The sequence below is a fragment of the Moschus berezovskii genome, chromosome 9 (genome assembly GCF_049115385.1).
Source record: "Moschus berezovskii isolate FMDL1 chromosome 9, NW_MosBer_1.0, whole genome shotgun sequence".
NCBI classification, from domain to species: domain Eukaryota; kingdom Metazoa; phylum Chordata; class Mammalia; order Artiodactyla; family Moschidae; genus Moschus; species Moschus berezovskii.
This window is the reverse complement of record NC_142468.1, coordinates 91607916-91631136: the sequence shown is the minus strand read 5'-3', so window position 1 is coordinate 91631136 and position 23221 is coordinate 91607916. Positions and strand designations below refer to the sequence as shown.

General features: G+C 51.2%; 1 protein-coding gene across 2 annotated transcripts in view; it reads right to left on the bottom strand.

Annotated features, from left to right (window-relative positions):
- The window catches only part of PAQR5 (progestin and adipoQ receptor family member 5), a 90817-nt gene that overhangs the window by 4765 nt on the left and 62831 nt on the right, over positions 1-23221 (bottom strand). For both annotated transcript variants that reach the window (XM_055436793.2, XM_088839951.1), the window contains exons 3-7: positions 16142-16269; positions 12840-13045; positions 10439-10565; positions 4688-4784; positions 2421-2562 (exon numbers count right to left, since the gene is read on the bottom strand). In XM_055436793.2, the coding sequence (XP_055292768.2) occupies positions 2421-2562; positions 4688-4784; positions 10439-10565; positions 12840-13045; positions 16142-16269 (700 nt within the window). The remainder of the gene's footprint in view (positions 1-2420; positions 2563-4687; positions 4785-10438; positions 10566-12839; positions 13046-16141; positions 16270-23221) is intronic.

The following is a 23221-nucleotide window of genomic DNA, read 5'->3' as shown; positions in this document are numbered from 1 at the left end:
CAGTACACAGGGAGGTGCTGACTTGGTAGTTGGTGAGAAAAGGAGTCCATTGTCCAGGGCTGGGGATTGCCTCGGGGGACAGTCCACAGAAACCAGGAGTAAGATGAGAAGCCTGCATGTTTCATGGGCTGAATTGTATCTCCCCCTCCCAAATTCACATGTTGAAAGTCTTAACTCCCAGTACCTGAGAATGTGACCATATTTGGAGATAGGGGTTTTTTAAAAGACAGTTAAGTTAAAACAAGGTCACTGGCATGGTACCCGCTCTGGTATCTGTATAAGAGGAGGAGATTAGGATGTACGCGTACTCAGAGGAGAGATCATGTGAAAAGAAATGGAGATGGCCCCTGGCAAGCCAAGGAGAGAGGACTTGGAAGAAACCAGACCTGCCATCCCCTTGATCTTGGGGTTCTAACCTCTGGATTGTGAGGAAATAAACTTCTTTCACATCAGCTACGCAGTCTGTGGTTCTTTGTTACGGCAGCGCTAGCAGACTAACACAAGAGTTAAATAAGGACCCTCCTTCAGGTAAAAAAAAAGAATTCAGCGTTGTACCCCCAGGATTTATTCTATAGTGAGTATTCAATAAATGTGTCCACAGAAGGGACCAGACTGGCCATCTGCCCTAATGAGCCAGAGCCAAGTCGTGAATGAAGATGCAGGAAAGTTGAATGAGTGACCAACGACCTCCTTAGGGCAAGCAGCTGCCAGCACCCCAGCCTGCATCCCCCAGGGAGATACTGTGCCTGGAGGGGCCACCCCTGCCTCACTCAAACCATACTACTGGGCTGTGCACAATTTCCAAATCTGTGTGTTTTGCGGCAGAAGTGGTTCTTCATCCAGCTGAGAACCGTACTCTTCAAGGACACGGGGCCAAGCAGTAGGAAGTGACCAGCCGCGCGCACCAACTGAGGCACAAACCTGTCTCCATGAGGGCAGGAGACAAAAAGACGGAAGGGCCAAGAGCAGTGGACAGGTGTGAAACGTGCCCTGCAGCGGGGAAAGTGACGTCAACAATCCCGTCTGGCAGGAATGGGGAGGAGCTTCCTGTGGGTACTGGGGAGGAAGCTCAAAATTTGGTTGACTCTGTTATTTAAGGACAGAGATCTTTCCAAAGTCCTTGTTTAAGATGTTGTCGTTACATGCCATCTCTGCCATGTCCCCCTGCTGGAGTGTCTTTCTGCCCTAGGCCCCAAAGGACAGGATAGAGGTGAGGAAATAAAATGTTATTAAGAAGCCAGAGTTGGCAAAATAAGGCCTGGTGTCTGTCTATGTTTTTCCTGCTGACCCCAGACTTTGTACTTGATCAGCTCTATTTCCTCCATCTGGGCTGGGGCTAGGGAGGTGGACATGCTGGGCAGGCTCCTTGGGCAGGTTCTAATACCCTGGCCCTCTCATCTCCCTCCTTTTTTGAAACCTGCCCTCTAACCATTTTGCTCATTGTGATCCCTTCTGGCAGAGGAGAAGGAATAAAGGAGATGGAACTCTTGTCAAAGCAAAATGTGGCCACGTTTCTTGGGGAGAAGCTGGAAACTCATGGACAAAATGGGCCTGGGGAGAACCGAGGTTCCTGCTTGCCACCTGGAGAGGAGGACCTAGCTCTCCACGGTGGCTTACCCAAGAGCTCCCGTCCCAGGACCCCTCAGCCTCACCAGAGGCGGCCCGAGGCTCCCTCCTCCAGCCAGGCCCAGAGCCAGGGTGGAGGAGACACGTTCCACAGCGCTACCCACGTCCCTCGACAGAGAGGAAGGAACTCCGCCAGCAGGTATAAACCCCTGTAGCTCTGACGCCTCCTCTTCACCACATGGCTTCTCTGGCTTGAGCATGTTCAGGCTCACCTGGAGAATCACTCGGCTTCTGAGAGAGTGCTGGGCCCACCCCAGCGGGATGTCTCGGGGTGGGTGGGGGCTGAGATCTGCATGTTCCCAGGTGAGGCTGAGACTGCTCATCCAGTCTGGGAACTGCTGAGGCTGGGAACCACTGCTCTCCCAGGAGTCCTGGCACCATCACACCCACCTGAATGAGACACTCCTTCCTCTCCTTGGCGCTGCCCCCCGCCGGCTGGTACCCTCAGAGCCTTCTGTACCCCATCTTTCCTCTTCCTCTTTACAGCTGCCTTCCATGGTCACTCAATGGTCACGCTCGAGGTAATAATGGGACTCTCTTGTCACTATACCCGCCAGAAACGCTTTAGAATCCCAGACCCACCTTCTCTGCATCCTCCACCACCCTCCCTGGGCATCCATGGTCTGTGTACACCCTGGCCTCTGTCACCTGACAATTTCGCTCACCTTGGCCTGGGCCTGGAGAACTTCCTGAGGATCTGCTTGTCACCCTGCCCCCACCTCCCCCCGGCAACTGCACGCACTGGTGTCAGGGATGGGAACGCCCCCTGGGCAGTGGGGCCACCACACGCTCACCGATGTAGTCGAAGCGTCCAGGGGCCAGGCGCTCTGGCAGATGCGCAGAGTAGAAGAACGAGGCCAGGAGGGTCATGGCCACGTGCTGCTGGTGGTACAAGGTGGCTTCATTCTCTGCACTTTCCCCGGGGAACAGGAAGACCTGCAGGCATTTAAAGAAACGTCAAGCCTTAAAATGGATAACCTGCAAGGACCTACTATACAGCACAGGGAACTCTGCTCAACATACTGTAACGACCTAAGTGGGAAAAGAATTTGAAAAAGAAGAGATACCTGTTTATGTGTCACTGAGTCACTTTACTGTATACCTGAAACTAACACAACACTGTAAATCAACTAGACTCCAGCGTAAAATGCAAAGCTTAAAGAAGGAAAGAAACATCAGGTCTCGAGAGGAGGTCTGCAGCCTTTCCCTGCACGAGTGGACTCTGTGCACCCAGGCCGTTCCCTCCCGGCATCTGTGCTTGGAAAGGGACCTCACAGGGCCTGTGCGAGCCGGCTTCCTGTTCTGAGTGTGAGCATCTGAGACCTAAGGGAAGTGTATTTTAACCCCCTACATGCTCATGAGAGTCTTTGGGTTATTTGGTTACAAAAAACGAAGGAAGGAAGGAGAGGAAAACAACAGAAGTGAAAAGGAAAGGAAAAGAAAAGTCCTGCTAGATATAGCCTTACTCTGCCCCCCCCACCCCAGGGCTAAAACCCAGGTACAGTTAAAAAATGGCCCATTCACACTTGAACTCACTTTAAACAAGTACAACCCTTGAATCGATGCTCTTAATTAGGGCTTTAAGGCCTAGGAATTCCTAGAAGGCCTTCTGAGTCATCAAAAACTATTAATTACGGACATTATCCTGGTTTGGAGCTTGGTACAGTTTTTGTACAATTGTTAAAAATAGCGGCAGCCACCACCTACCAAGGGCACTGGGCCAGGCCTTCTATGTGCATCGTTTCATCGGAGCCTCGACAATGACCACAAGACAGACTCCATTTCCCCATTTTGCAATGAGAGTGCTGGGCTGGAAGGTCACTTGCTAACCACTAATTAGTAGAGAAGTCAGGCTGATTTGCAGAGCCTGGGTGCTCAGCCATGGCACTGGACTGGGTAAGACCTCTCCTCCCGCACTGCCCAGCATTTGATGCAGCTGAGCGCCAGGGGCATCCAGCACTCATCCTAACAAGAACCTGTGCTGTTCGCAGGGGTGGCCTGTGGGGCTGGCTTGTTCTCTCTGCGCGGGTTTCCTGGGTGTAGTCTGTGTCCTCGAGGGGGGATGCAACGGAGTGGGCTGCATCCCCCTTTCTGGGTCTCCCCAGACCCACACGGGCTGAGCACAGAGCACAGGCTGTGTCTCAGCTGGTGGAGCCAGCTTGACCCCTCTCCTCCAGCCCTGGGTGCTGCCATCTTGGCCTCATGCACCAGACTCTTACACTGCCTCCACCCACGGGGGCTGGGCCTGGAACTGCTGAGCCCATCAGGTCTGCTTATTTGATTACTCCTCCTCTACCGCCCTGTGAAGGAGGAGATGTCAGCCTCATTTAAAGATAAGGAAACTGAAGCTCAGAGAGGTTTTGTTCATTGCTTAATGTCACACAGCCAGGGAGCAGTGGGACTGGGATTTTAATGCATGGCCATCTGAGAGTAAGTGAACTTTCCCTCTTCTTTTCTTCCCTCCTATACCCTCTTCCTTTGTGTTCTCCATCTAATTCCCATCTATCCTTTAAGACCTTCAGTCATATGCTTTCCTTCACTCCTTCTATGTTAATTGATGATAATATATAATAGTGCATTTATGGGACTCTCACCACCAGCTAGCACTGTACACATTATCTCATGTAATCCTCCCCATAGCCTGACACAAGGAGGTGTTATTACCAGGCCATTTTACACATGAGGGAAGTCAAGACACAGAGATGGTAGAAAACCTGCCCGAAGTCTTGCAGTGAGTGAATATTAGACATTTGCCTCCAGAGCCCACTTTCCTGCTCACTCTACTAAACCCCAGGCTGCCTCCCCTGCCCAGCCCTCCGAGATTGCTCCTGAGCCTCCAGGTAGCACTGGCCACTGATGCATCTTGGTGATACCTAGTGCCCTTGGTAGGTGGTGGCTGCCGATGTCCATCAGGGCCTCTGTGTTCATGCCATCTACGAGTGCCATTAAGGGAGCATGTGTTCTACTGTGACCAGGACAGCGTCTGACCCCCAGAGCTCAGGACCCAATCGATTCCCTGGTGTTACCAACAGAAAGAGAGGCATCAGAGCAGGGCCCTTACCCTGAATAAGATGGGAAGGGAATCCCAGGTGTAGGGAAAAGCAAAGGCCAGGACACGAAGCATCTTACAGAGCCCGGGCTTCTGTATCTCGAAAAACCTAAATCAGGAAAGGAAACGGGGAAGAAATGAGAATGAAAAGGAGTTTCAGTCAATAACACACACACACACTAAAAATAACCAAGGCCGAGTAACCCACAGAAAACAACCATTTGTGCACAAACTTCTCCCTTGGTCAGCAGCTTCTCCACCAGCCCTCTCCACTTCTCCCACCACCCTCCATGGGAAGGGCTCCATCTCAGAGGTCAAAACAGTTCAGAGGCACCATCTTTCGGCACCATAAGAAGCAATGGTATCCAAAATCAGGGAGGAGGCATGGAGCAAAAAACCTTCGAGGGACAAGTTATCTAACTGCCAAAGCGCCTTCCAGAAGTCAGACCAGTAGCCACCAGGAGAGGGAGACTGTGGGGCATGGGCGGGCCCAAACACACAGGCTCCTGGGGCCAGCACCTCTGTGAAGGCTGAGATGCTTAACTAGTCAGAGTCACCAGGTGATTACCCTGCAAAAGCCCTGGGTACAATTAGGTGTTTAACGACAAGAGATTTCTGGAATACTTAATAACATACACAGGAATACTGGGCGGGGAAACTGAGTAAGCATGGTCCTTCCCTCTTTCATCACCACCCCCACCTGCCTCAGGTTCAAAGACAGAGGAAGCCAGCATTAAAATGAGAGGTGCGAAAGTCGCCAAGACAGGCAGGTCCTTCGGGACGGAACGCCATGGGGCCTCAGCTGGCTTGGGCCGAGCCTGCGGAGCAGGCAGCCGCTGAGGGTGTGGGGAGGTGGGCAGCACAGACAGCAGGCTAGCCACCAGGGGGGCAAGGGAGTTGAAGGAGAGGCTCTATACAAAACCACAGCCCTGAACTGGGGCTCAGGCAAGGGAGAGCTCACGCTCCCAGGCTGGGCCGGGTGGCAGGGCAGGTACCCACTTTGATACCACATCGTACTGTGGGGGCTGGGTTCTCCCTTGGGACCCATAGGACAGTGGGGCCAGAGCCTCCCCCTGCAACGGTGATATGCAGAGCCAGGGTGTTGAGGCTTGCAGGGTGGTTGTTATGGGGCAGCCTGTAAGATGATGGGGCACTGGGGCCCTCCAGCCCTCCTTGACATTCTGCCCCTCATCACGCTCTCCGGTGGGGGTGGGTCTGCTCCTCACCTCTGTTCCCTGGGTGCCCTGTCCCAGCCCACTCGCCAGCCCCTCTTCCACCAAACAGGGTCTGCTGTCCCCCAACCCAGGTCCACCTCTTCCAGCAGGAACTTCACATCCTCTATGAGCCCCACTCTGCCTGCATCCTCTGGCATAGAATACACAGAGACACCCCCATCTGCCTCCAGGGTGGTCAGGGAACCTTTCTCAAGGGTGGAGCTGGGTCTGCTCGGCTCTCCATCCCCAGCATCCGGCTCAGAAGTGTGTCTGAGGATGTGGACATCTGCTCGGCAGCCCAGCCTGGAGAGCCCTGTTCACCATGGACCCTGAGAAGCCCCATAACCTCCAGAGATGAGCTTCAACTTCACTCAAGCCCATGGGCATGTCCCTTCTTCTTTTCTGACCCTGTGGACACTGGGCAGAGAAGGAAGAGAAGCTCAAAGAGGAGGAGGAGAAATAAGGGACCTCAACTCATCATCCCCCAGAGCAGAACCCCAGCCTTGGAGGAAACCACAAACCCTGGGATCGGCTAGGCTGCACAGGGTCATGATCTGGCAACAGTGTTTGTCTTGGACACCCTGAGTCTGGTCCAGTCCCTGACCTTTGTGACCATCTCATCCAGTGCGTGATGTAACCCTCGTGTGCCCCAGAATCCTCATGTGTACCAGAATCCTCGTGTGCCCCAGAATCCCTTATGGGCTTGTTGCAAGGGCTTAATCGAATGACGCTCACCAGGAGCTTACAGCTGTGCAGAGCACAGAGTCACACTCACGAAAGAGCAGCACTTTTTTCTTAATGTGTGTTGTAGGACCCATCCTCTCCCTCTCCCCATCTTGTAGCCACGTGGTACCAGAAAATAGAACAGGAGGGAACAGACAAGTTCTGGGTGATTTGCCCAAAATCAGCTGAGCTAACTAATAAGAGGCAGAGCTAGGATTTACACCCAGGCCATCTGATTGGCTTCCCACCCTCTCCCCTTGGGCAGGTCTCAGACCACTCCCCAGACTCTGCTCTTACGGGCATCCCTCTGCCCCAGGAGGCGAACGGAACACACTTCCACTGCTCCAAGAGTCAGAGCCCATCTTTCATAGGGCCTTTTCAGTCTATGCTGGCCGACCCTGCCCGACCACGCAAGCCTGCTCCCTCCCTCCCTAGGCTCTGCCACCGCCTACCACCTCTGGGTGCAAAGAGACTTGCTCTTAAAGCGCACTCTCTCTGTGGCCACTTACACAGGAAGAAAGCTGGCTCTGGTTGGCGAGGGCCATCCCTCAAAACATGGATTTCCTGCGACTTGAGACATGGCGCCCGGCCTGATAAAGTACTTCCCCAAGGGCAAACGAACCAGCCTCTCCAGCTGCCAAGCCGAGTCTACAGAGGGAAAAAGGAGAAAAAGCAGAACAGAAGAGAGCAACAGAGAATAAGAGGCAGAAGGGCCAGCAGCCACAAGGACAGTGGGCCTCCCACCACCAAAGTGCAATTCCAGATAGGGCCACAGGGTGTCGCCACAGCCAGAGGGAGGGGAAGGAGCCATGGCATTCTCCAAAGCACAACTCGCCCGGGTCTCCAAAGCCTCGCCTGGTAAGGCAATGCCTGTCCCCCAGGGCTGGGAGTCAGGCCCCTCTGTCCATGGGATTCTCCAGACAAGAATACTGGAGTGGGTTGCCATTCTTTCTCCAGGGGATCTTCCCGACCCACTGAGCCACATGGGAAGCTCCCAGCTCTCTATGCGGAATTCACCTGAAGGACATGTATTATGTGGGAATGAAGGCCATTCGGACCACACTACTCCGGGAAGCATGTGGATAACTAGAGCACAGCTCATGAGCTCCATGGTCTCCTTTTGTGCAGGAAAAGACGTGGTTCTTGGCCTCCTGGCCACACCACTGATGATGCAGGAGGGAGAGGCGGGGGGGGGGGGGGCCGAGGCGACGCGGGGGAGAAGGCAAGGAGAGAAACCTTGGAAAAGTCACTGAAGCTGGCATCATAGATGCCCAAACAGAAGGAACCCAGGGAACTTGGTCTCAGGGGCCCCTGCTTAAGGGCCACGATTGGCCCCAGGCCACACAGCAAGTCTGTGAAGCTGGGACTCCAGATGGCCCTCGCCTGCCTCCACTGCTCCCCCTGCAGCTAATCAGGGCCAAGTCTCTCCCCACACACGCATGAGCCCTCCTCCTCAGACACCGAAGACAAGGACAGAATGAAAACAAAGGGGACAGGTCTTGTAAGAGCAGGGATCCACCCGCACACGGGAAGGAAAGAGGACGAGACGCGAAGGAAGCTGGACGGGCCCACAGGGGGACGTCCCACTCTGTCCTTGGCTCCAAGCATGTGGCATTTGCTTCTTTCTCCCATCCTGTTCCCCACAGGGCACAGTAGCCGAGTCCACAGAACTGTCTTCCTATGAAGTTTGCTGTCCTTCCTGAGCACAAGGCCGTCCTCTGTAGGACACACGAGGAGCCTCTGATCCCCACCTCTGGATGGCTCTTCCAGCCTCTATCCCCCTTCCCTGACAGCTGCAGAGGCTCTGGCAACTCTGAAGCTCCTTGCTGTTCCAGTGCCGTCCCATCCTCGCCAGGCCCTCACCCTTGTTCAGGCTCTCGGCTCTGTCCAAAATGCCCTTCCCTCTTCTCCAGCTAAAGTGTTCAACCTTCCGCAATGCTTGATTCTAAGGCTGCTTCACAGAACCCTGGCTACCCAAGCAGGTGTCATTTTGTATTATCATTATTTGCTTACGTTATATACTGTAATGCTACATGCTTTAAAAAAAAAAAAAAGGCTTTTCCTCTGGCCCTTAAAGGGAATGTTGACTCAGTCTAGATGTGTTGGAGGTCTGCAGTCTGCTGCCCATTCTGCATGGGGCACTCTATGAGGGCAAGGACTGAGCCGCACTCATCTCCATATTCCCCCAGAGAGGGTTTACCTCCCCTCACCCCCCAGGCCTTCCCACAAGATGAAGCAACACAAAACCCAGTCTTGAGACTGAGCCTGCAAATGAGACTCACCCCCACGGAAAGCAGCTCCATGCTGCCCACCTGCCTCAGGACAGGTGAGCAGAAGGCAAGTTGGGGCAAGCATTCCCGATGCTGTTTAAGGCTCTGCTCTTTGACTTTTAAAGAAAAGCAGCTTGTCAAGTTTGGAAAAGCTGCCTACCTCTGGGTCCCACAAAACCCAGTGTCCCCCAAAGAAAGCTGGAGCCAAAATCATTGTGGGGAAGTTGCAGAAGAATACCTCGCCACCCCGACCCCTGCGGTTTTCTCCTGGGGAGGGAAGAGCTACGGCTGCCAGGAATAAGAATGTTACAAGGCCACAGCTCAGGAGAGGCACAGGCTTGGGGCACGGATGGTCAGGACCACCAGCCTTCCTTGGCACTCCTGCTAGCCCACCATGGAAGGCCCCCAGCACCTGGCACCATCCACACAGGAATGTTACCCAACACCACCATTCGAGAGGTTTCCTAAGTCACTTTGGGTAGTTTGTTTTTTTCACCAAGAGCTGAATAATCTAGAGTAGTTACCCTAAAAAATTGCCCCTTGTACTCACACCCCAGTGAGCTTCCTGGATTGAAAGGAAAAAAAAAAAAGAATTAGAGCCAGTGAGCTGGGCATGACTCACGGCCATCAGGCTTCCCCTGGGGATGTGTCAGACGTTTGAACATCATCTGTCACGCATCACACACACGCATGTCTTGTTGTACTGCACTTTGCTTTACTGTAGCTTGGTAACCTCTGTTGACAGATGATAGCATTTTTTTAGCAATAGCGTATTTTTAAATTCAGATATGTACGTTGTTTCCTTAGACATAATGCTATTGCACACTTAATAGCCTACAGTGTAAATATCACTTTTACATGCACTGGGAAACCAGGAAGTTCAGTGACTCGCCTCCTGCGGAGCTGATATCTCTGCAGTATCTCTGAGGTATGCCTGTGTCCAGAGGCAGGCCCCTCTCAGCTCCTATTAGCAGACCACCCGTTCATGCAGCACCTCCTCTGGGCCCGGCTTGTGCCGAGTGTTCTGGATGTATTACACCCATCTCACAGCACAGCTGTGATGACCCCATTTTTCTTTTTCTTTGTGGCCAAAGACACATGGCTTGTAGGATCTTAGTTCCGCAACCAGGAATTGAGCCCAGTCCACAGAAGTGAAAGTACCAAGTTTTAACCACTGAACTGCCAGGGAACTCCCTTGACCCCATTTTATAGATAAACAAACTGAGGTTCAAGGAGGGTAAGTGACTTGTTCAGCAACAGGACCAGCTATATCATTTGCAAGGCAGAAGGAAAGTATGGGACCCCCTTGTTCAAAAATCATTAAGTATTTCAAAACAACAGCAGGGCATTAGACAAGTCTGAAGCCCTCTTGATCATGGGGCCCTGAGCACCTGCACAGGTTGTGTGACTGTGAAGCTGGTCCCACCCGGCCACTGGCAGTCCATGCGGAACTGAGCCCCAGGCTCCCGAGCACCTCTTCCCCTGTCCCCTCCAACAGTGCCCCACCACCACCCGTCCTCTCGCCCCATCCCATCTGTGGCAGAGCAGCCCGGTACCTGGAGTAGCAGGAGAGCCAGATGCTAACGATGGTGTTCAGCACAGCCAGGGTCAGGTAGTAGTCATGGAAGGTGGTGCTCACCAGTGTGTCCGGGAAAACATAGGCAGAGTAGGCGATGGCACAGCCTGGAGGAGCAAAACCAGCCTTGGGCAAGAAGCCAGGACTCAGCACTGTCTGGACTCCCTGGGAAGACCACCTGGCCCTGCATCTGGCTGAGCCCCCATCATCCCCACAGACCATGAGCAGTCCTGCACCCCACCCTCGCTATGCCATCATCCTTCCCAGCCTGTATGTCCCCATCTCTCTTCTCTGCCTACCCGGATCCCACCCTGAGAATTGTTCTGGGAGCCCAGTGCTGCTCCAAGGGCTTGACAGGGATTAACTCACATAATCTTTACAGCCACCCTCGGACATCAGTCCTCACTGATCCCCATTTTACAGATGAGGAAACGGAGGCACAGAGAGGTTTGGTAACCCATCCAGGGGCACACAGCTAGAAAGCAGCAAAGCCAAGCTTCAAACACAGACAGTGCGGCAATAGTCCCTGCTTTTAACCACGTGCTGTGGTCCACGACAACACCCCAGCATGCTCAGCTTTGCCCTGAGATGACAGTACAGTGTTCCTTGTGGAATAATCAACAGTGGCGGGGGGGGGGGGGGGGGGAGGCGGGGAAAGCGCAGGGAGGGAGAGCCCTTGCTGAGGGGAGGGCTGCCACATCAGGAGCCTGAGGGCCAGGCCAGCTAAGAGGCCGAGCACAAGAGGCTAGCCTCGGCATTTCGTGTGGTTTTAGGTTTTGGAGCTTGTGACAGAAGGGTTACTGAAAGACCTTTTAGACACCTGCCTGCTGCAGCTTTTATTGGAAAGAACAGGGACCAGCATTGTCCTTTTCAAAGGGGACAGGTGTGTCCAAGGGCCTGGACCAGAGGGCCTCTCCAGGCTGAGGTCCCTCTGGGAGAGGCAGCCACAGATCTGTCAGCTTAGGGCCTAAGGTCAGGGCGAAGGTCACCTGTTATCCAAAGATAAAGAGAACTTGGAATCCGAGTTCAAAGCTGAAGCAGGCCTCAAACCATGCAAGTTCAGCCTCTGTCTTTGATCCTATTTGACCGTTGAAATCTAGGGAAGCTGAGGGATGTGCCCAGGGTCCCACAGGCAGAGAGGGCCAAGGATCGCCACGTCCTGGGACAGCGCTCCCACTCCTGCAGGTTTCCTGTGTGATTCCAGCTGGGAATTGCCCCCAGGAGAACAGACAGACCCTTCTCTCAGCCTGATACAGTGGGAAGGCTCCCACGTGGCCCAGGAGGCACGTGGTCTGTGTATACTGACTGGGGCCAAGTTCCATGGGTGACATGAAAGCGGGGGAGCCCCAGCGCCTTCCAGAACTGCAGTGGGAAGCAGAACTGATGAGAGCCTCCAGGTTCCAGGGTGAGGTGGGTGCTGAGGGTGGGTGGGCGCGCAGCAAAGGTGCTGGCCCTTTGGAGGTTCCGACAGGTGCTTGAGGGCAGAGGGGGCTTTCCAGGGAACAGGAGCAGGACACAGCGTCGGATGCCAGACCAATGAAAGTGATCATCCCCTTTCAGGCAATGGGGGCCACCAAAGGATTTTAAGCAGGGGATTAAAATGGCCAGAGCCAAGTAAAAGCACATGTGCACAGGCGGGCTCAGGTGGGAAGGGAACAGCTGGACACCAGGGAGGAAGCTGAGCAAATGCCACCCTCCAGGGATTGGGGGTTTCCAATGGGGTCACAGGAGGAGCAGTGGCTGCAGAAAAGGGAGTCCCAGGTGGACCCCCAGCCTCTCTCAACTGACTAAACCTTCCTCTCAGATTTACTGAATACCCCCAAGTCAGACTCTCAGCTACGGACTGGAAAACCAGACGAGGATGATGCACGAACTGTCCCTAGGGAGCTGTTGCCAGTGAGGAGTAGAAATGAGGGAATCACTGAAGGAGGTGGATCCAGGCCCGGGGACTTAGAAAGCCACAGGCAGGGGCCCTGAGGCTCCCAGGCCCTGGCTCTGCCATTTACAAGCTATGTGATCTGGGTAACTCACCCCTACTGTTCTCACCTATAGCATGGGTATAATGATACCCCGCAGCTCAGGGCCCTGCTGTCCGGAGGGGTGGCTGGAAGCCAGCCATGGTGGGAGTACATATACCATAGCTATCTGCCATCACCACAGACTGGGACTTCTGTCCCCAGGGATCCGGTTGTTCAGTATTTGCCAGCACACCTCTGGACAAGGTCCTTTTAAAACCCTCATCAGGCACCTGGGCAGGGGCCCTGGCCTGGTGGCAACCCTTCTGCAAGCGCACCAGAGCCTCGCAGTGACCCCAGCTCCCGGGGAAAGGGGCAGGTGGCTTGGTCGCGGGGGCCAGAAGGCGAGAGCAGGGCCTTGCATACCCAGGCTGAAGAGGTTGACGGCGCCGTAGTCTAGGAAGTAGCAGATGTGGCGGGCGTTCCTGGACATGGAGCTGAAGGTGTGCGCACAGCTGGACGCCAGGGGGAACAAGCAACTGACGCCCATGTACACGAGCAGAGGCCACGAGTAGCTGTCATTCAGGATGTCCGTCACTTGCAGGGTGCTCACAAACCTCCACGAGAAGAACCTGGAACACAGGGGTGCACCCTCAACCTTCGGGGTGGCGGCTCCTCTTACAGTCCTGACCTGACCGTCGCCTGCCTTCCCTTCCCCTGGGATGACCAGCCCCTACAGGGTCTCACTTTGCTGACATGCCAGGAGCAAGGAAGAGTGAGTGGGGTCCTTTACTGTCTGGACATATACAGGAAGGGCAATAGTCCAGTCCGCATACTCTGCATGTGGTGACAGATCCCTCTTACAGCTTCTTGTAACTCTCCACTTGTGGTTTGCATGGTTCCAGGGACAGGGAGTTCACCACCTCCCAAGACAGTTCTGAGCGTTTGGAAGTTTCACTGAGCTGCCATCTATCTCCCTGGAATCGCTCTCCACTGGATCAGTCCTAGTTCTCCCTATCAGCACCACAGACAACAAACCCATCAAATATCTCACAGCTGTCTTCATAATCCCTCCCCACCTCTCTGAACTTCACATTAAAGAACCTCAGTGCATTCAACCATTCCTCATAGGATCCAACTTTGGCCTTGTCATTCTGTCCATGGTTGGTCAGGCTCCCCTTGTGGGAAGACCCCTCAAAGAGAAACAACCCCTCTGTCTGGAAAGTCTAGAAGGCAACGGGACTATTTTCTCCCCCTTCTACCATGCTGCTGCTGCTAAGTGACTTCAGTCGTGTCCGACTCTGTGTGACCCCATAGACGGAAGCCTACCAGGCTCCCCCGTCCCTGGGATTCTCCCGGCAAGAACACTGGAGTGGGTTGCCATTTCCTTCTCCAATGTGTGAAAGTGGAAAGTGAAAAGTGAAAGTGAAGTCGCTCAGTCGTGTCCGACCCTTAGCGACCCCACGGACTGCAGCCCACCAAGCTCCTCCATCCATGGGATTTTCCAGGCAAGAGTACTGGAGTGGCTTGCCATTGCCTTCTCCGTCTTCCATGCTATTCTTCCACTAATATCACCATTTCTTTTACTGAGGAGCCTGGTCCCAGGGCTCAGTCTCAGCCAAGCCTAGACCTCCAGATTCGTCTCTTACAGAAACACAGCACAGATCCACATCAGATCTGCCCAACCCATAACCCAGGTGAGGGGGTCTTCCCTGCAGAAGCTGTTCACTTCCATGAACCACTCCTAGAGAGTCAGGCCCCTTTCCCATGAACTCCCCGAGGGAAGGGACTAAAAGCTTTTCATGGGGGAACGGTGGGAGCGTCGCTCAATCCTCTTGCTACACTTGTGATCTGTGCCCACACTTGTGATCTGTTCCCTCTGCTGTTCTTCAAAATGTATCCTTTTATCATCTTGGGATTATTCCCGAGTCCCTACTGCCCTGGGGCATCTTTCTCCTGCTCCTCCAAGCCCTTCCTGCTGCTCCGTCTTGTGCTCTCAGGGCCCTGGCAGTGCAGGGGTGTCCGGCCCCGTGGGGCGCTCCAGTCAGCATTGCTCAGCTGTGAAATGGCTACGAAGGCACATGCGTACAGCAACGCAAGCCCCACCAACAGGGACGGTCAGGCAGGTCCCTTGTAGCGACACAAACTTCAAAACAGCCTAAGTCACCTGTGGTTTATCCAGAAAATGGAACACCGCACAGCTGTACAAAAGCCAGAGAGGCTTGCGTGGGGGTCAGACAGAGATCTCGAGGCAGAAGCAACGGAGGAGCAGAGGGAGGAGAGAAGCAGGCGCTGGGTGCACGCCCACCTCACAGATGCTGCAGCCTCTAGAAAAGCGTCCTGGGAGGATCACAAGCAGCAGGTCACCCCGGCCACTCCAGAGAGGACAAGAGGGGTGGCAGGAAGACACCAACTGTCTTCTCTTCTGCAGTGCTACATGTATCAGCATTTAGACTTTTTACTTAAATTTTGTTGTTGTTTAGTCACTTCAGTCATGTCCAACTCTGTGGGACCCTATGGACTGTAGCCCGCCAGGCTCCTCTGTCCATGAGGGGATTTCTCAGGCAAGAATACTGGAGTGGGTTGCCATTTCCTATTCCAGGGGATCTTCCCGACCCAGGGATCCAAACAGTGTTTCCTGCATTGGCAAGCAGATTTTACCACTGAGCCTCCAGGGAAGCCCTTAGGTAAGTTTACTTAAATTTAAAATGACAAAGAGCCTGCTTGAGCAGACCGTGCTGCCTCCCTGGCCAGGCCGCAGGCCCTAGGGCTTCTTTGCAGGCGGTCCCAGCCAGCCTGAGCTCTGCTCTGCCCTTGGTGCATCTGGCACAAGCAGCCTTCTGCACATTTTGGCCCGGGTCTGACTGCTGGCTGGGCAGGCCTCCGTCCTCGGCCCTCTCCGCCTGCAGCACACCCTGGGGTCCTTCCTACTCTCTCTGGTCCTCCATACAATCGGAAGGCGGAGTCCAGAAACTAGCCTGTGCTAGAACTTGCCTGGAGATACAAGCAAGCCACGCCCTTCTCTGGGCCGCGTCTGTGTCAGCCGGTGGCGGTGTGACCTCCGAGGTCCTTTCAGCGCTCACGTACTGTGATCCCGTCTCTGCCCGCCATTCGCTATGCCCAGGCACCGGGTGTGCGAAGCTGGTCTTGGGCCCCCCTCTTTCTGCCTCCCTGGCAGCTCCCATCCATGTGCTCGCGCTCGCCAGAGCGTCCATTCTCTTGGCTGGCTCTGTCAAAGTGCTGCCTGACCAAGCGCCTCACAGCGGCTGTGGTCCCCGAATGACTGCGCACCCACACTCTGTGCCGATGCCTTTCCCCACATCTCCTCTGATAATCCTCAGGGCAACCCTGGGAAAAGTGCTGACTATCGCTCCTGCTCTGCAGATGGGAACATGCAAAGCCCAGAGAGGTGACTTGTTCAAGCTAGGGAGTGTCAGCCAGGGCTTCCAGAAGACCCAGACAGCCTCCAAGACTGAATAAGACAATGCTCTCAAATCAGGCCCTGAAGCAGGGAGCAAAGACTGGGGAGCTGCAGGAGCCCCTCAAATTCTACGGCAATCCATGCCCTAGAGCTCACCCATACCTTCTGGCTCCACACTCACACACCACGGGGGGACTCTCCCACATTCCAGCATGGAACCTCAGCTTGCCCCACCCCAGCTGTGTTTGATGAAGCCCCGGTTCCCAGGCTCTGCATGAGACAGCTGGACAAGGGGGCTGGGAGGTACCAGAAGGGCAGCAAGTGCGTCCAGATGTTGAGGGTCTCATTGGTCATTTGAAAAAGGCTGAGGAGGCAGGCAGTGGCGGAACTCTGTGGATGTCGGTAGCCGAAGAGGATGCCCTGCTCATGGAACACCTGCAGGGGGAAGACAAAGGGATGTTGAGGTTATACAAGAGGTGGCCGGAAGGTCTCAGGGGAACGTCTCTGGTAGCATCCACCTTTCTCCCAGGCTGTGCACTTGTCCACTGGAGCCTGAACACCTGACCCCTGGTCCTTGAGCTGTCATGCTGCTTCCTGCTTCCTTCCCATGGTTTCTAAAATGTCGTGTCCTCTCAGGAGCCTGCAGTCAGGCTCTGGAGGAGCAGATTCAAGGCCCCAACTTCCTCTGGGAATCCAGCCTGTCTGTCCATTCCCAGAGGCACTTACTTCTGTCATGAATGTTGCTTAAGAATCTGGTTTTGCACCCTCTACCTGGGGCCTACAGCCCGGTCTTCGGATGGTTGACATATATGCTGCCTGTCCCAGCCGACAAGCCCTACATGTCAGGGGCTGGTGGGATGATCTCTGCAGGAGATCCGCCCGGGGCCCAGGGCCCAGGGTATATTCACCAGAGCACTTCACAAAGGCCTTTTGATGAAGACTATGATGGCATCAGCCTGGGCTGCATGTGGAGGAGAAGGCCCACACAAACACCACCCACCTCAGGCAGCCCACCTGGCAAGGCTCTTGGCAACCACCTCACCCTGGATGAGAAACTTGGACTCGTCAGATAAAATACGGGGTGTCAACCTGCTTGGAGGACTGCGTTACAGCCATTTAAAGTGGTAACTGTGGGGCCTCCCTGGCAGTCTAGTAGTTAACAATCCATATTCCAATGCAGGGGATACGGGTTCGATTCCTGGTCAGGGAACTAAGATCCCACATGCACGCTAAAGTTGCTTCAGTCGTGTCCGACCCTATGTGACTCTACGAACCACAGCCCACCAAGACTCTCTTTCCATGGGATTCTCCAGGCAAGAATACTGGAGTGAGTTACCCAGCTCTCCTCCAGGGGATATTCCTGAACAAGGGATCAAACCCACGTCTCTTATGTCTCCTGCACTGGCAGGTGGGTTCTTTACCACCATACGCAGTGGTGCAACTAACCCTGTGTTCTGCAACTACAGAGCCCGCTGCTCTGGAGCCAGCACCACAACTAGAAAGAAGTTTCTGTGCCACAACTGAGACCTGACGAAGCCCAAAATAAGTAAGTAAATTAATTAAAAAAAAAAAAACAAACGACTTTTGTAAACCCGGGGCGAATTCATATCAATGTATGGCAAAACCAACCAATATAATATTGTAAAATAATTTGCCTCCAATAAAAAATAATTACCAAAAATAAAAAAAATAAAAAAAAACGGTAATTGTGGAGACGATGAGGCATGAGGAACAAAACCTCAGGATATAACATTAAGTGAAACAAAAGTGGAATGTCAACCGTATTCCTGCCATGATGCTAAGAACTACAGAAATTTATGCACGTGGTGGGATGGAGGCTGGGAGGAACACGGAAAAGGAAAGAACTTCATTTGTTGAAGTAGCAGGATTTGCGTTATCAGATCAGGGTTTGATCAGATCAGGGTTTCTCAGTCTTGACAATGCTAACATTTGGGGCCAATTCTTTGTTGTTGTGGGGGGGGGGCTGTCCTATGCATTGTCAGTAGTATCTGTGGCCTCCCCCTCAGTTCAGTTCAGTTCAGTTGCTCAGTCGTGTCCGACTCTTTGCAACCCCATGAATCACAGCATGCCAGGCCTCCCTGTCCATCACCAACTCCCGGAGTTCATTCAAACTCATGTCCATCGAGTCGGTGATGCCATCCAGCCATCTCATCCTCTGTCATCCCCTTCTCCTCCTGCCCCCAATCCCTCCCAGCATCAGAGTCTTTTCCAGTGAGTCAACTCATCACATGAGGTGGCCAAAGTATTGCAGTTTCAGCTTCAGCATCAGTCCTTCCAATGAACACCTAGGACTGATCTCCTTTAGGATGGACTGGTTGGATCTCCTTGCAGTCCAAGGGACTCTCAAGGGTCTTCTCCAATACCACAGTTCAAAAGCATCAATTCTTCTGCGCACAGCTTTCTTTATAGTCCAACTCTCACATCCACACATGACCACTGGAAAAACCATAGCCTTGACTAGACGGACCTTTGTTGGCAAAGTAATGTCTCTGCTTTTTAATATGCTATCTGGGTTGGTCATAACTTTCCTTCCAAGGAGTAAGTGTCTTTTAATTTCATGGCTGCAATCGCTATCTGCAGTGATTTTGGAGTCCCCAAAAATAAAGTCTGACACTGTTTCCACTGTTTCCCCATCTATTTCCCATGAAGAGATGGGACCAGATGCCATGATCTTAGTTTCCTGAATGTTGAGCTTTAAGTCAACTTTTTCACTTTCCTCTTTCATCAAGAGGCTTTTTAGTTCCTCTTCACTTTCTGCCATAAGGGTGGTGTCATCTGCATATCTGAGGTTATTGATATTTCTCCCGGCAATCTTGATTCCAGCTTGTGCTTCTTATAGCCCAGTGTTTCTCATGATGTACTCTGCATATAAGTTAAATAAGCAGGGTGACAAAATACAGCCTTGACATACTCCTTTTCCTATTTGGAACCTCTCCCTATGAGATGCCAATAGCACCCACCATGCCCCCTTCCAAGCTGTGACAACCAAAAATGTCTCCCAAAGTTGCCATGTCCCCTGGGGCAAAATCTCCCCTAGTTAAGAACCATTGATTTAGCTGAATCTTGCTATAATCTTTGAAAGGTAAATAAAAATGAGTAGATTGATACAAATAATAATGACAATATTAATAATCATAATGTAAATTTTACATTTAAATTTATGTAATGTCAATCGCTTATATGACCAACCTCAGTTCAGTTCAGTTCAGTTCAGTCACTCAGTCGTGTCCGACTCTCCGCGACCCCATGAATCACAGCACGCCAGGCCTCCCTGTCCATCACCAACTCCCGGAGTACACTCAAACTCATGTCCACAGAGTCGGTGATGCCATCCAGCCATCTCATTCTCCATCATCCCCTTCTCCTCCCGCCCCCAACCTTTCCCAGCATATTAAAAAGTAGAGACGTTACTTTGCCAACAAAGGTCCATCTAGTCAAGGCTATGGTATTTCCAGTGGTCATAATGGATGTGAGATTTGGACTATAAAGAAAGCTGTGCACAGAAGAATTGATGCTTTTGATCTGTGGTATTGGAGAAGACCCTTGAGAGTCCCTTGGACTACAAGGAGATCCAACCAGTCCATCCTAAAGGAAATTAGTCCTTAATATTCATTGAGAGGACTGATGCTGAAGCTGAAACTCCAATACTTTAGCCACCTGATGCGAAGAATTGACTCATTTGAAAAGACCCTGATGCTGGGAAAGATTGAAGGCAGGAGGAGAAGGGGACGACAGAGGATGAGATGGTTGGATGGCATCACCGACTCAATGGAGATGAGTTTGAGTAGACCCCAGGAGTTGGTGATGAACAGGGAGACCTGGCGTGCTGCAGTTCATGGGGTCGCAAAGAGTCAGACACAACTGAGCGACTGAACTGAACCAACTGTAAATCAAGTCATGATAAATTGTAAAGGTTTCCATCTGGTTTTCTAGGGCTGTGGGAGGAATGGAAGGCTGGGAGAATTCCAGCCTAGACATTCATTTCCCATCTGGGTTACCAACTTCTTAGTTTAAGAGAGAACCTTGATTCAAAAATATACAATATTTGTAATGACTTATAGTAGAAAAGAATATGGAAAAGAATATATATGTATGTAAATATAGATGTATGTTTCAGGTGTACAGCAAAGTGGACACCTTGCTTTACACTTTGTTTTATACCTTTGCTTTATGCTTGCTTATACAATTTGCTCTACACCTGAAACACAACATTGTAAATCAACTATACTTCTATTTTTCAAAATGGCTTAAAAAATAAAGAATTTTTTAAAAAATAAAAGAATAAACAATGTATCACAACCTATATTATCTCTTGAGATTCTGAGTCAAGTGGTCTCTTGGAGGAATGGAGAAAGCAGGGAGATTATATCAGAGTAGAGAGTCGAATCTGGGCCAGTGAGGTACTAAATGACTTTAAGCTGGGCCACAGCTCTCAGCGTTCAGTGTCCCTATCTAGGAAATGGGTGACATTAGCTTACCAGATGGCGAGGGCATTCCCATCTTGGTTCACTTCTGGGTGAAACTGGTCAACTACGGGGAGGGGACAAATGAAGTTGGTTCAAGGTCCAGTGAAGAAGTACTATTTGAATTAGGTTTGGGTTTTAGCTTATTTTTTGATTAACTAAAATTAAAAAATTTCAGGTTTTGATTCACCATGGTTTCTGTTGACATTCCCAGATTACAGTAGACAGCCTTCTCTAATGGGCAGCAGGAGTCTCAGCTTGCAGTGGTCTGCCCACCAGGGCTGCTGTTCAGTTCAGTTCAGTTCAGTCACTCAATCGTGTCCGAATCTTTGCGACCCCATGGACCACAGCACGCCAGGCCTCCCTGTCCATCACCAATTCCTGGAGTCTACTCAAACTCATGTCCATTGAGTTGGTGATGCCATCCAACCATCTCATCCTCTGTTGTCCCCTTCTCCTCCTGCCTTCAATCTTTCCCAGCATCAGGGTCTTTTCAAATGAGTCAATTCTTTGCATCAGATCAATGCAATTCTTTGCATTTGATCAATCAGATCAAATCAATGCTAAAGTATTGGAGTTTCAGCTTCAACATCAGTCCTTCCAATGAACACCCAGGACTGATTTCCTTTAGGATGGACTAGTTGGATCTCCTTTCTGTCCAAGGGACTCTCAAGAGTCTTCTCCAGCACCACAGTTCAAAAGCATCAATTCTTAGGTGCTCAGCTTTCTTTATAGTCCAACTCTCACATCCATACATGACTACTGGAAAAACCACAGTCTTGACGAGACTGACCTTTGTTGGTAAAGTAATGTCTTTGCTTTTAATATACTGTCTAGATTGGTCATAACTTTCCTTCCAAGGAGTAAGCATCTTTTAATTTCATGGTTGCAGTCACCATCTGCAGTGATTTTGGAGCCCAAAGACATAAAGTCTGCCACTGTTTCCTATCTATTTGCCAAGAAATGATGGGCCCAGATGCCATGATCTTAGAATTTTGAATGTTGAGCTTTAAGACAAACTTTTCACTCTCCTCTTTCACTTTCATCAAGAGGCTCTTTAGTTCTTCACTTTCTGTCATAAGGGTGGTGTCATCTGCATATCTGAGGTTATTGATATTTCTCCCGGCAATCCTGATTCTGGCTTGTGCTTCAGACAGTCCAGTTTCTCATGATGTACTCTGCATATATGTTAAATAAGCAGGGTGACAATATACAGCCTTGACGTACTCCTTTTCCTATTTGGAACCAGTCTGTTGTTCCATGTCCAGTTCTAACAGGTGCTTCCTGACCTGCATACAGGTTTCTCAACAGGCAGGCCAGGTGGTCTGGTATTCCCATCTCTTTCAGAATTTTCCACAGTTTATTGTGGTCCACACAGTCAAAAACTTTGGCATAGTCAATGAAGCAGAAATAGATGTTTTTCTGGAACTCTCTTGCTTTCTCCATGATCCAGCGCATGTTGGCAATTTGATCTCGGGTTCCTCTGCCTTTTCTAAAATCAGCTTGAACATCTGGAAGTTCACGGTTCATGTATTGCTGAAGCCTGGCTTGGAGAATTTTGAGCATGACTTTATTAGCGTGTGAGATGAGTGCAATTGTGCGGTAGTTTGAGCATTCTTTGGCATTGTCTTTCTTTGGGATTGGAATGAAGACTGACCTTTTCCAGTCCTGTGGCCACTGCTGAGTTTTCCAAATTGGCTGGCATATTGAGTGCAGCACTTTCACAGCATCATCTTTCAGGATTTGAAATAGCTCAACTGGAATTCCATCACCTCCACTAGCTTTGTTCGTAGAGATGTTTTCTAAGGCCCACTTGACTTCACATTCCACGATGTCTGGCTCTAGGTGAGTGATCACACCATCGTGATTTTCTGGGTCATGAAGAATCTTTTTTGTCAGTTCCTCTGTGTATTCTTACCACCTCTTCTTAATGTCTTCTGCTTCTGTTAGGTCCATACCATTTCTGTCCTTTATCGAGCCCATCTTTGCATGAAATGTTCCCTTGGTATCTCTAATTTTCTTGAAGAGATCTCTAGTCTTTCCCATTCTGTCGTTTTCCTCTATTTCCTTGCACTGATCACTGAGGAAGGCTTTCTTACCTCTCCTTGCTATTCTTTGGAACTCTGCATTCAGATGCTTATATCTTTCCTTTTCTCCATTCTTTTCACTTCTCTTCTTTTCACAGCTATTTGTAAGGCCTCCTCAGACAGCCATTTTGCCTTTTTGCATTTCTTTTCCATGGGGATGGTCTTGATCCCAGTCTCCTGGTCAATGTCACGAACCTCCGTCCAGAGTTCATCAGGCACTCTATCTATCAGATCTAGTCCCTTAAGTCTATTTCTCACTTCCACTGTATAATCATAAGGGATTTGATTTAGGTCATATCTGAATGGTCTAGTGGTTTTCCCTACTTTCTTCAATTTAAGTCTGAATTTGGCAATGAGGAGTTCATGATCTGAGCCACAGTCAGCTCCTGGTCTTGCTTTTGCTGACTGTATACAGCTTCTCCATCTTTGGCTAAGAATATAATCAATTTGATTTGCATGTTGGCCATCTGGTGATGTCCATATGTCGAGTCTTCTCCTGTGTTGTTGAAAGAGGGTGTTTGCTATGACCAGTGTGTTCTCTTGGCAAAACTCTATTAGCCTTTGCCCTGCTTCATTCCGTGCTCCAAGGCCAAATTTGCCTGTTATTCCAGGTGTTTCTTGACTTCCTACTTTTGCATTCCAGTCCCCTATAATGAAAAGGACATCTTTTTTGGGTATTAGTTCTAGAAGGTCTTGTAGGTCTTCATAGAACCATTCAACTTTGGTTTCTTCAGCATTACTGGTTGGGGCATAGGCTTGAATTACTGTAATATTGAATGGTTTGCCTTGGAAATGAACAGAGATCATTCTGTCATT